Source organism: Gavialis gangeticus, unplaced genomic scaffold (genome assembly GCF_001723915.1).
Source record: "Gavialis gangeticus isolate Ggan-Ray unplaced genomic scaffold, GavGan_comp1, whole genome shotgun sequence".
Classification (NCBI taxonomy): Eukaryota; Metazoa; Chordata; order Crocodylia; family Gavialidae; genus Gavialis; species Gavialis gangeticus.
In genome coordinates, this window is record NW_017728993.1 from 30,608,774 (window position 1) to 30,621,145 (window position 12,372).

A 12,372-nucleotide genomic window follows, 5' to 3' on the forward strand; every position below is an offset into this window, starting at 1 on the left:
AATTACTTTATTGGAGATACAAACAGCGTAAGGCTTTCAGGCAAATTATCACTGCGATTCAAATACACAGCCCATTTTAAATAAACTGGATCTATTAAAAAGACTTCTAAAACATGCTATATTCAACTGTATGTCTCAATCATTTGTTAAAACTTCTTATGAAACAATTGAAACAATGGTGTCAGAAAATTAAAAAAAGCATTTGCAAATCAACATATAAACTTAAGTTACTTACTTTAGCTAAGGTTCTATCATTATTTTCAGTTATACAGTCATCATATAACTCACAGTTTGCCCTTGGAATTGCTGTGGAAATCAAAATAAGATTAATTAAGTTTTGTAATAATGAACACACTCAGTATAACAGTTCTCATGGAAGCAACCCCTAAATCTACTGTCGTTAAACTTTTACACATATGCATTCAGCCATGAGCATAGACCTTTGAGATCTGATTCTGACCATTACTTACTATTTTTCCCAACTAAAATAACAGTAAGTCAAAAATGTACACATGTAAATAGGTACAGCATGATTGACTTTGGTGGAGTTTTTTCCGTTTATAGTAGCGGAGGAGTCTGGTCCACTGCTTCAAGTTTTACGCTGGCAGATGTGAGAGAAGTATCAGTCCCATATACTAGTATGCACTAGAATCTCATCGAATGTCAGGATGCATTTTCGAAACAGAACAGATTTCATCATACTGTTGAGCAAAAACATATTTATAGAAGGAACATCACAATTCTATACCTAGAAAATGTAGATGTGAATGCCTCGCCTTTTTTTTTTACTTCTAGATGATTAATCTAACTGACGATAAAGAGACACTGGTGGGTTTCTCAGAATATGTAGTTCCATAATAACACATAAACCTTTATAATATCATTTACCTTGGCAGGAAGTGCCATCATTTGGCTTAAACTGTAATTTTCCTGTGGATGGTTGATAACCTTCCTTACAAGAGCAGTTATATCCTCCATCCACGTTTTCACATTTCGCATGATCTCCACAGGCAACAGTTACTGCTTCGCTGCACTCATCTATATCTGCAAATATCGTGAGAAATTGAATTTTTTATTAAGTATTTACAGACTAACACCTTGCTGCCTTGTTGATAATAGCCCTGCATACTGCAAGCAATTTCATATCAAAATTTCATAAAAAAGCAAGGACGTAAAAAAGCCAAATTTAATGGCAAAATATCTAACAATTATATCACTTAGGGCTTGGTAGGATAAATGATGGTGAAGCCTATCTTTTAAAAATAAAATTTTAATGTCACCAATAAACATTTATAAGATATTGTTCAAAGAGAAGCTGCTGATTTGTGCATACGCATAATAAGTTTATGTGAATTAAAAATAACTTTTATTACTGCTCACATTGTATTGCATATTTTAAAAATAAAAAATAATTCAATAGTAACAAAACATTGGACTCTACATAATGAAAAATATCCAATATTTATTTTTCTACACATTACCCTAGAAAGGTTGTCATGCCTTTACTATTTAGTTATAGAAGAGAAAGGAAACTGCAGCTGGGTTTTAAAGTAAATACATATGATTTTAGTACTTCAGGAGATCAGTCTGATTGTCTGATTAATCTAATATTTAAGTTGTGTGTTCATTAAAATGCTTGAAGTATCTATTTAGACACATTTCAAATTAATTTCTCTAAAATTGTTGGTGCCATCTCATTAAGTTATAGTTGTGTTGGTACATTCAGCAACTGAATTGGTTATAGTTGGGTAGGTACATTCAGCAATTGAGCTGAATGGGTAAGGGTGGATCTGAATATTACACGGATGAATTATGGGATGGGAATCTATAAATTTTGAATTCTAGGGCATGATGCAAATAAACATAATGGGAAGGGGATGAGGGTCCCACACTATATTGGCTGTCTGGAGGTGGAGGTCAAAGATTTCAACTGACATACTATGGAGGTAAATGATATGGAATGACTCTTGGGACTGGAATATTACTCTATAAAATGATATGCTGGAGATGAGGGAAGAACTGAACAGTGTGAGGTAGAAAACAGTTAAGATACTATGTTAGGTAGGTTCAAGGGAGAGTATATGCAGTGAAGAGAATGAGTGGTTTTGTGCAGAGTGGACTTTAGGCAGCAGAAATTCAAATAATGAGGAAGAAACAATGCACATCAAAAGGCAGAAAGGTTCAGCTTTAAGGATCAAGCATGAGGCTAAATGGCTTTTATCTGCATTATGTTGATAGTTTGTTTCCATATTTAATTAAAAAATTATAGACATTTGTCTCCAGGATACTGTCATTCCTATTTACACAGTTTCTATGATCTGACTGCTGTAGTGTCAACCACGTAATATTCTAGTAGATTTGATAAATGTGAGAGAAAGGAATGAGCAGTACAGTATGATACAGAGCTACACAAAAGTTAAATCATAATCAAAGCTCTCACTTGAGGACACTGGGCTAAAAACTCTAGTCCTGGCACTTAAATAGGCCACTCACATCATTTAATTGTATGGCTGTTTTTTGAAGCAAGCTTTCTCTTAGTGTCACATTATGTGACTCAGTGTAACATAGATGCTCTTTGATTAAAGTGAAGTGCCAAGGGTGAGAAAACAATGACAACACTAGTTTGCATAATAGCGGCACAGATCAGGTTTACCACCAAAGATCTTCTTGGCTTTGTCACATATTTAGAGAATGATTCACAGGCCCTAACAAGTTCTCCAGCATGTAGTTCACTGCTAAACATCAATAAGGCTAAGTACAGCCATTCAAAAAGCTTGAGACTGAATTGATTCAATCTTTGCAGGCTAGTCTAACCTGCGTAGATTGAATCGGCAAGCAAGTGAATAGACATTCACGTTTAATTCTGGAAATGCAGCGACATGCCTGTAGTTTTTTCATAGATTTCATAGACATTAGGGCTGGAAGGGACCTCAGAAGATCATCGAGTCCAACCCCCCGCCCAAAAGGCAGGAAGTCAGCTGGGGTCATAGGATCCCAGCAAGATAAGCATCCAATTTACTCTTGAAGGTGTTCAATGTAGGTGCTTGAACTGCCTCCGATGGCAGGCTGTTCCAGACCTTGGGGGCTCGGACAGTAAAGAAATTCTTCCTTATGTCCAGCCTGAAACGGTCTTGCAGTAGTGGCTTAGGTCAGAAGCTGTAGGGTGCTAAAGCAGCCCTCCTTTACCTTCCACAGTGGCCAGGGGAAGCTGAGATGAGAAAGGGGGCATGGTCAGGCCCTGGCAGGCCTGAGTATGATTGGGGAGTGGTTTAAACCTTCACCCTGGCCTGCAGAGTAGGGAGGAAGGACTGTGGCCAGACTCTGGCCCATGGTCAGGTGCCCAGCATGGCCCCCTAAGGTGAAGGGGGCAGGGTGGGGATTTATTCTCTCCTCCCTCCCCTCTCCCCCCAGGGAGGGGCACAGCAGGGGCACAGTAGCCCCTGTCATAGTCCCTCCCCCCTCACTGCTCCAGGGGTGGGGGCATGGCCAGATACCCACTGGCATGGGCCCCTGAGGTCCCCTCTCCCACTGGAGGACCCCAGCTGGGGTCTTCCAGCCCCAACTTCTGTCTCCACCACTTGCCCCTGGCCAGGCAGATCCTGGCTGGGGTCCTCTGGAGGGAAAGGTGAGGAAGGGTGGAATACACTCCCTCCCTGCCTCCTTTGCCTCAGGCGGACATGCCAGTTAGCATTTGGCCATGCCCCTGCCACTGAAGCAGTAAGGGGGGAGGGACCCTGACAGGGGTAGCAGCCCCTGTTATGGTGTCCTGGGGAGCGCAAGCCTCATCTTGGTGGGTGGGAGTGGGGGCTGTGCTGCGGGTAGAAGCGGGGTGGGCTAAGCTATTGGAGCCTGTGCAGGGAAAGTGGAAGTAGCAGGGCTTGGAGGGGTGGCTATGGGGGCTAAGCCAAATTTTGGGGTGGCCATGGCTGGGGGTTTGCCTGGCTGGGGGCAAGCAGCAAAGGCAGTGACTGCAGCTGGCAGACCCTGGCCTCAATCTCCTTGTGGGAGAGGGGAAGGACAGAGTGGGGAATATACCCCCTCCCTGCCCCCTTGACCTCAGGGGGCCATGTCAGGCTGATTTCTGGCCTTACCCCAGCTTCTGGAGTGGTTGGAGTCACCAAGGGGAGAGGGGAGGGAGTGGGAATAAAGCCAGAGCATGGGTGGGGGCATGGCCAGATGCCAGCCCAGCAGGGCCCCTTGAGGTGAAGCGGGGAGGGAGGGGGAATAAATCCTCCCTGCCCCCTTCACCTCAGGGGGCCACGCCCGCACTCCTGCTCTGGCTAGAGAGTAAAGGGGCGGGGCAAGCCCTGCTCTCTGGAGCAGATAGCACATCCCAGCCCAGGGCTGAAAAGCATGCTGGGATGCTGGGGGGCTGGGATTTAACTTAAACCAGGAAGGGGTCAGGGACAGAAATTCCATTAACCAGCTTGACCTCAATCTTTCTAAATTCAGCCAGGTTTATCTTAAACAAGTTTTGGCCATTTTGTTCCATTACAGGTTTAAGCCAGTTTCTGATCACTTAAACTAGTTTATGTGTAACTTCTCCCCCTAGCCTGAATGCCAGCAAACTTCATTACAACCAGTAATGTATCTGGGCATAGGCTAAAATAATCTATTAAGTTTGGTTTTAAATGGCATTTGAAAGATGTTTGGTAGCAATACTAAAAATTGTAGAGCTATGCATAAATAAATATAGAAAAATTTTGGAGAACTATACATAAATTATTGAATGCATTCCAATTGATTGTTACTAGCTATCAGTTACTATTGCAACTATTTTGAAATTATTATGATCATGCAATTCATAAAAAACAATTTGGTAAATTGTTAATTTATCATTATTAGGCTTTCATGTGCATTATCTTTCTTTTTGTGTTGTTACTTATAATGGGGTTTAAAAAGGCAGGATTATCCAAACAGAAGTACAAGATTATGTACTTATAATATGACTGGCAAAAAGGATAGCTGGCTTGATGGGGGCACTCTTCAGTATGGTATAAGCCATAAAGATGTCCACAAGTAAGGTGAAGAGCCATTTATATTGTGCAAAGGGCACTATTTGCCAAATCATACTTATTGAAGACCCTGCTTAAATCAGCTTAACCATGCCTGTTAATTCATGCAGGCACAATCTGCTCTCAGCTGTTTCAAGCTCATTAAGGCTCCTTATATTGTTATTTACCCCTAACCATGGCCTTGAAATTGACAGGACCTGCAGTTTCAGGGATGCTAATAGCACTGCAGTGACAAGCAGCTGAGCTGGGCTAGAAGCAATAACTGCCCACCCCATGTCAGGCATTTTTCTGGTTTCAACTAAGAATGTATATACAATCATATCAACCTGATCTAATTCTGGAGAGTGTTTGCTGGAGAAAATAAATGCGGGATAACACAATGAAAAAACATATGGTTTTGAGCACTTTCATATTGATTTTAAATCAATGAGATTAGGGGTGGCAGAGTATTGCTTTTAACAACATAGGTTAATAATGTCACTTGACATTTCTCCTTTACTTTGTGCAGCATCTCAAGCCTTTTTGGTATTTATTCCATTTTAAATGAGTGTAAAACATTAGGACCATGTAGGAAACAACCATCTGTCAGCACTTTCAGAAAGCCAGCCATTTCCACATGAACCTTAGACCTCATTCTTTTACTCATTATCTTTAATGGATACAGAATTAGGCCCCAAAAGCATATTATAAATCAAGTAAGCAGTCTTCAGTGAAAATGTTCAAGAGTAGGGTTGGAGGGTGGGGCTCTTTAAAGAGAAAGTTGTCATGATCTATGAAGAAAGCTTCCTCAAACAAATATTCAAAATAAAATCTGAAGCTGAACTTTAAGGAAAGGGGCAGGAAACACACAAACCAGTATAAGTGATTGGTTCAATTCTGTAACACAACAGAAGTTCAGTGCACATAAACTGATTTCAGAAGGCTGAAACTGTCTTAAGGTAAACCTGGATAGATGTAGCATTAGACTTAACTGATTTAGTTTAAATCAGTTTATTGAACTTCTGTCTTAGATCCTCTCCAGATTCAAGTTAACTCACAGTCCTCCACAGGATGCTTTGAACCTACTCTACAAACCCCACCTCACAGGGTGGGTGGGCTAGCTTTGGCTCAAGCTTTCTGCTCCAGCTGAGCAGAGAAGTGTGGTTTAGCATCCTGTGGCTTCTGACCTGGGCCACTGCATGCATGTGGCTGCATTTCTGGAATCAAAGGTGAATGTCTGTTCACTTGCTTATCAGTTCAATCTATGCCATTTAGACTAACCTGTGAAGATTGAAGCGAATCAGCCTCAGGCTTTTTCACTGTCTGTACTTAGCTTTAAGCTCTGATCAGAAAGAAATATTAAAGGAAACCCCTTCCAAATACTAACACCAGTATCATTTAGTGAGTGTGAAAAGAGATTGATAACCTTTCATTGTAAAAAGCAGAAGCTTTATTGTCACTCCTCATTTATTACAGCAGGCCAGGGAATTCCAATTAATATAAAAGTAGCGAGAATAGTTATTATATTCAGTCTTGCCAATTACTGGATCATACCTCCATTGCTTTGATTCTCCAACAGCCAGTCAAGACAGCTTGATGTCTATAGCATAAAAACTGCTTATTAATGGCTCCCAAGGTATTGAAAAGTCCATTTGCAAGGGATTAGATGTTCCCATTTGTTTTACAATGTGAGAGATGGCAGTATATGCAGAATAGATATGAAAAGGACTTGAAAAGGAGATACACAATGTGGCATAATACCATATTCATGCACAAATGACACCATGGCATTCCATGCTGCAAACTGAACAGAAGAGCTATAAGAGAGGATAGGTGGTAAGATAAGCTCAGGGAGGTATGTGATAACATATTCCCAAATGTTACAGCAACTTCGTAGCTGTAAGGTGGGGATGTCCAATTCATTTTGTAGGGGGGCATTCTATTTGTATCCCCTTGGGATAGGATTGAACTTAAACACATCCAGAGATGTGTTAAGCCACAATGTTCTGTGGTTTTTGATCCACTAAACACTCAATACAGTCCAAAGATCAAAGGCAGAATATGGCCTTTACATGGTAAATTAACTTGTAGTTATTTCTCATTTAACTTACATTCAGCATTATAGTGGGAAAATGACCCCATCTTTAGAACCACAGTTTTTCTACCTTGAGTTTCTCTGCCTTTCTTACTCTACTTGGTTTCTCCCCCTTTTTTTTTCCTCTTGTGTTGCTGTTATTTTCTTAACTTTGTGTTTCTACAGAAATCTCCAGCTTTTCCTCTGCCTGTGTATGCTGCTATCACTTCTTTGCCTATTCTACCTGATAAAATGATCATTGGTGAAATAGGTGAGGATGAGACAAAATTCCACCACCAGTTTCTAGAATGAATACCCAGTGGGCAAGTCGACATGTGCCCCCGACTGCGCAGTTGTTACTGAGCAGTCCCAGTAGTGCATGGGTCATTTCTGACCCTACGGTGTAGTAGCAATGAGCTTGTTGCTACTGCGCAGTAGCACTGGTGTCAAGGTTTGTGCTTGCCGAAACTGTCGCCATAGCTCATTGCTATGGCAACATAGTGTCTCGTGTAGATGTGCCCTGTTAAATTAATGGATGAAGAAAGAACTTCCAGGCTGCCTTGAGAACCAAACTCAGTGCTGATAACATGCTTCCTTCACATTTCAATCTTAACATCACATCCAAGAATTATATTTTCTCACTTTTTTAAAAAAAAAGGTAACATTGCTAAGAATCTGAATACATCTCAGGAACACACAAATACACAACGTTTATTGGAAGTTCCACCATTCTGCTCTAGTGCAAGTTACACAGCTAGACTCATACATGGTAACCTACACTGTTTCTTTCCTGTTTCTTTCTTATTGTAAAGTTAGTTTCTGCTCCAGAGGCTTATTCATGGGCATAGTAGTAGGGAATGGGTTACTGTCTGCATATAGAAAACATGTCTAAGACCTTCCCCTTTAGTAGCAGATCTGAATGAGAACAAATTCCTCTATGGTTTCTTTGATTGATAAACTGCAAAATTAACTGAGGAGTAAGGGGTTGTGTTCAGGATATGTCTCCTTTCCCACCTGACAGTGTAATTTGTACCAATATTTAATGGGATGAAATGCCACAATAAATTTTTTATTTTAACATACGTTTTTAAAACCTGTCAGCTCTCCCCACACTGATTTGCACAAAAGCCCACTAGAAGATGACAAAAGAACCTGCAGAGTAAGGAAAAAAAGGTTAAGAATAAGAAATTAGCAGTCAACAGCATCCAAATGGTGAAAAAGTAAAGAAATTGTAGGCACCATCAAGTGAAACAACTTTGAAGACAAGATTTATGAAGCCCAAGAAATGTCATAACTAGTAAAAATCAAGACATCTTCTAGAATCAGGTGAATTGAAACAGCTCATTGTGCTAACAGTGTGAATCCCAGATAATTCAAGAACAATTCATAACTACCTGGTAAAGTGGAGACATTATATAAGGATGTGAGGAATATCAAAGAAATTTTGATTAAATCTCTTTTTAGCTTAATATGCAACCATACTGCTGATATTAGGAATAGTAAGAAGATGAAAGATTGTCAGGGCTGTCAAGCTTACAGGAGATATATTTGGAACTAGACACAATCAGCACAAAGGTGTAAAGAGGCAATGGATTTATTGCTTGTTTTCCCATTCCCTGAGGAATATCACAGCACACAAAGAAAATTACCAGCGGATTGAAAAAAGAGAAATAGTTACAATTCTTCCAATGAAGGGCAATCCTTAAGGACTGCACAATTGTTCAGAAATAACATTTTCCCAGCGACCCTTTTCTGACCTGTAATCCTAAATGTGATCTATCAAACTGCTAGAGAGGCAGAAACTGATGGGCTGTATGGAAGGTAGGATAAATACTGATTTTACTTATTACCTTAAACCAGACTGGAAGAATTAGCAGAAGATCAGGAGCATTTTGTAATATTTGCCGTAATCTGGCTTTGCAGCAACAGCATGATGGGACAAATCTAGAAGCCATTCTCTGGCCCAAGTTCAGATGAGTGTGCTTTTTGCTGAGCTCTTGCTAACTCCCTTCTAACCTGTTTCTTAGTATGCGGACTTTGATGGCAGGGCCAGGACATAATGTCATATGATGGATGGAATGAGAGGCCAGCCTTCAGCCATACATTTATATCTACCATGTTTACTCAAACCTAAGATGACTCTGAATGTAAAACAACCCTCCAATAATTAGTTTTTATATATAGAATTTTTATAAACTTGTTATAATTTTGCAGGTATAGAATGTAATTATTGGAGGGTTGTCTTAAATTCACCTCCCCTCCTCGCAGCTACAACAGCAGGGAAAGCAGTATCTGGGGGTGGGGGGAGGCGGGGGGCTCAAATAGCCCCCTTGCCCTTGACCCCCCTGCACTTCTTCCCCCTGAAGCTTTCCTGCCCCCCCCCAGTTCCCTACAATCTGTCTGTCTCTTTCTCCACACCTCCCCCCAGGATCTGTCCCCCCATCCACTCCCTACAGTCTTTGTGTCTCCCCCACATACTCCCCAGAATCTCTGCCCCTTCCCCATCTCTCCCTGCAGTCTCTGCCTCTTCCCCTACCATGTGTTGTTTGATTGGGGGGTAAAAATCCCCTCATCTTAGATTTGCGTAAATATAGTATAGCTATGTACAGTAATAATTTCCTGCATGTTTGTGCATAAGGTTGAATGTCATTTTCACACTCATTACACACACCCATACACAAATATATATTTTATAAAGCTACTGCATTTAAAAGTTTATTGAGGTTAATAGGAGTTACAGTCTTTTGTTACTGAGAGCTACAGGCCTGATTTGGAATACCATGCCTATATCAGGCTTGAATTAAAAGTAGTTCATATCCTGACTCTAAACTCCACAGATCAGACCCCTCTGAATCCCTTTTACTAGATTTCTCTAATTACCAGAAGGACTAGGAAATGAGTGACAGTTTAAAGCTACCTGGATGACATTAGAAACTTACCTACACAGGAAGTTCCATCATTAGTTACAAATTTCTCTTGACCACTGCTGGATCTGAAACCAAGTGTACACATGCAGTAATAACTTCCCACCGTGTTTGTGCAATTGGCATTCTCCCCACAAGGCTGAGTAGCATTTTCACATTCATTATCATCTGTCAAGACATAAATTATAGAAACATCATTTATTAATAATTAATTTATTTATAAATCATAAATTATAGAAAAATCATGACGTGAGTGGAATAACAGAAACTTGGTGGGATAGCTCTCATGACTGGAGCACTGTCATGGATGGGTACAAACTGTTCAGAAAGGACAGGCAGGGGAGAAGAGGAGGAAGAATTGCACTTTATGTAAAAGAGCTGTGTGATTGCTCAGAGCTCCATTATGAAACTGGAGATAGGCCTGTTGAAAATCTTTGGGTTACAGTCAGTGGGGAAAGCAACAAGGGTGCTGTCATAGTGGGTGTCTGCTATAGCGATCTGCTGCTCAAACACAGGAAAGAACTGGTGGAGAATGTAGCAGTGGATGGCAACTTGAGCAGCAGCGACTATGAGATGATTGAGTTCAGGATCCTGAGGAAAGGAAGGAAAGAGAGCAACAGACAGTATGGACCCTGTCAATACTGACTCACTCAGGGAACTGATTGGCAGGATGCCCTGGGAGGCCAGTGTGAGTAAAAAAGGGGTCCAGAAGAGCTGGTTGTTCCTGAACGAAACTTTACTGCGGGCACAGGAAGAAATCATCTCAATACTAGCAAGTATGGCAAAAGACCAGCTTGGTTTAGCAGAGAACTCTTCAGTGAGGTAAAGCACAAAAAGGAAGCTTACAAGAAGTGGAAACTTGGACAAATGACTGGGGAAGTATATAAGAGTGTTGCTCAGGCTTGCAGGGATGAAATCAAGGAGGAGTTGCAGCTAGCAAGGAATGATTCTAACCCTAACAAGAAGGGTTTCTACAAGTATGTCAGCAACGAAAGGAAGACCAAGGGAAGAGTGTATCCGTTACTAAATGTGGGCAGGCAACCTAGCGACATATGATGCAGAAAAGGCTGAAGTACTCAATGCCTTTTTTACCACAGTCTTCAAAGGCAAGATCAGACTCCAGATTACTGAACCTAGCAGCACAGTTTGGGGAGAAGGTGAGCAGTCAGCACTGGTCAAAGAACAGGTTAGAGACTATTTAAACAGCTGGATGTGTACAAGTCCATGTGGCCAGACACAATGCACTTAAGAGCGCTGACAGAGTTTGATGCTGTTATTGCAGAGCTGCTGGCCATTATCTTTGAAAATGTGTGGCAATCAGGAGACGTCCCACACAATTGGAAAAATATAAATATAATGCACCACTTTAAGACAGGGGAAAAGGAGGATCCAGGGAACTACATACTAGCTAGCCTCACCTCAGTCCCTGGAGAGGTCATGGAGCAGGTCCTCAAGGAATCCATTTGTAAGCACTTGGAGAAGGTGATTAGAAACAGTCAGCGTGGATTTACAAAGGGCAACCTGGCCAACCTGACTGTTTTTTATGATGAGATGACTGGCTCTGTGAATGAGCAGGGAGCAGTGGATATTATATAACTTGACGTTAGAAAGGTTTTTGATATAGTCTCCCATTCTTGCCAGCATGCTAAGGAAGTATGGGCTGGATGAATGGACTATAAGATGGATAGAAAACTGGCTGGTTGTTAGGCTCAAAGGTAGTAATCAATGGCTCAATGTCTACTTGGCATCTGGTATTGAGTGGAATCGGGGTCAGTCCCGGGGCTGGTTTTGCTCAGTATCTGTATCAGCGATCTGGAAGATGGGAAGGTATGCATGTTCATGCAAGATTGCAGATGGGGGAGTAGTTAATATATTGGAGGGCAGGGCTAGGATTCAGAGTGATCTAGACAAATTGGAGGACTGGGCCAAACAAAATCTCATGAGGTTCAACATGAACAAATGCAAAGTCCTCCTTAGGGTGGAACAATCCCATACACCAGAACAGGCTGGGGACTGGCTGACTAAGCAGCAGCTCTATAGAAAAGAACCAGTGGATAAGAAGCTGAATATGAGCCAATGTGCCCTTCTTGCCATGAAGGGTAACAGCATACTTGGTTGCATTAGTAGGAGTGCTCCCAGAAGATTATCCCCATTTATTTGGCGCTTGTGAGGCCACATCTGGAGTAGTGTGTCCAGTTTTGAGCTCCCCACTACAGTAAGGATATTGACAGATTGGAGAGAATCTAGTGGAAGGCAATGAAAATGGTTAAAGAGCAGGAAATATGGACTTATTTAGTCTGAAGAAGAGAAGTCAGAGGCAGTTGAGGGGAGTGGGATGAGATTTAATAACAGCCTTGCACTACCTAAAGGATGGTTCCTA

The 12,372-nt window shown here is 41.3% G+C and overlaps 1 protein-coding gene across 1 annotated transcript in view; it reads right to left on the reverse strand.

Moving 5' to 3' along the window:
- Positions 1-12,372, reverse strand: part of ADGRL4 (adhesion G protein-coupled receptor L4) — a 262,937-nt gene that overhangs the window by 48,079 nt on the left and 202,486 nt on the right. The window contains 3 exon segments of the mRNA XM_019501503.1: positions 236-306; positions 889-1,050; positions 10,008-10,160. Of these exon segments, the coding sequence (XP_019357048.1) occupies positions 236-306; positions 889-1,050; positions 10,008-10,160 (386 nt within the window).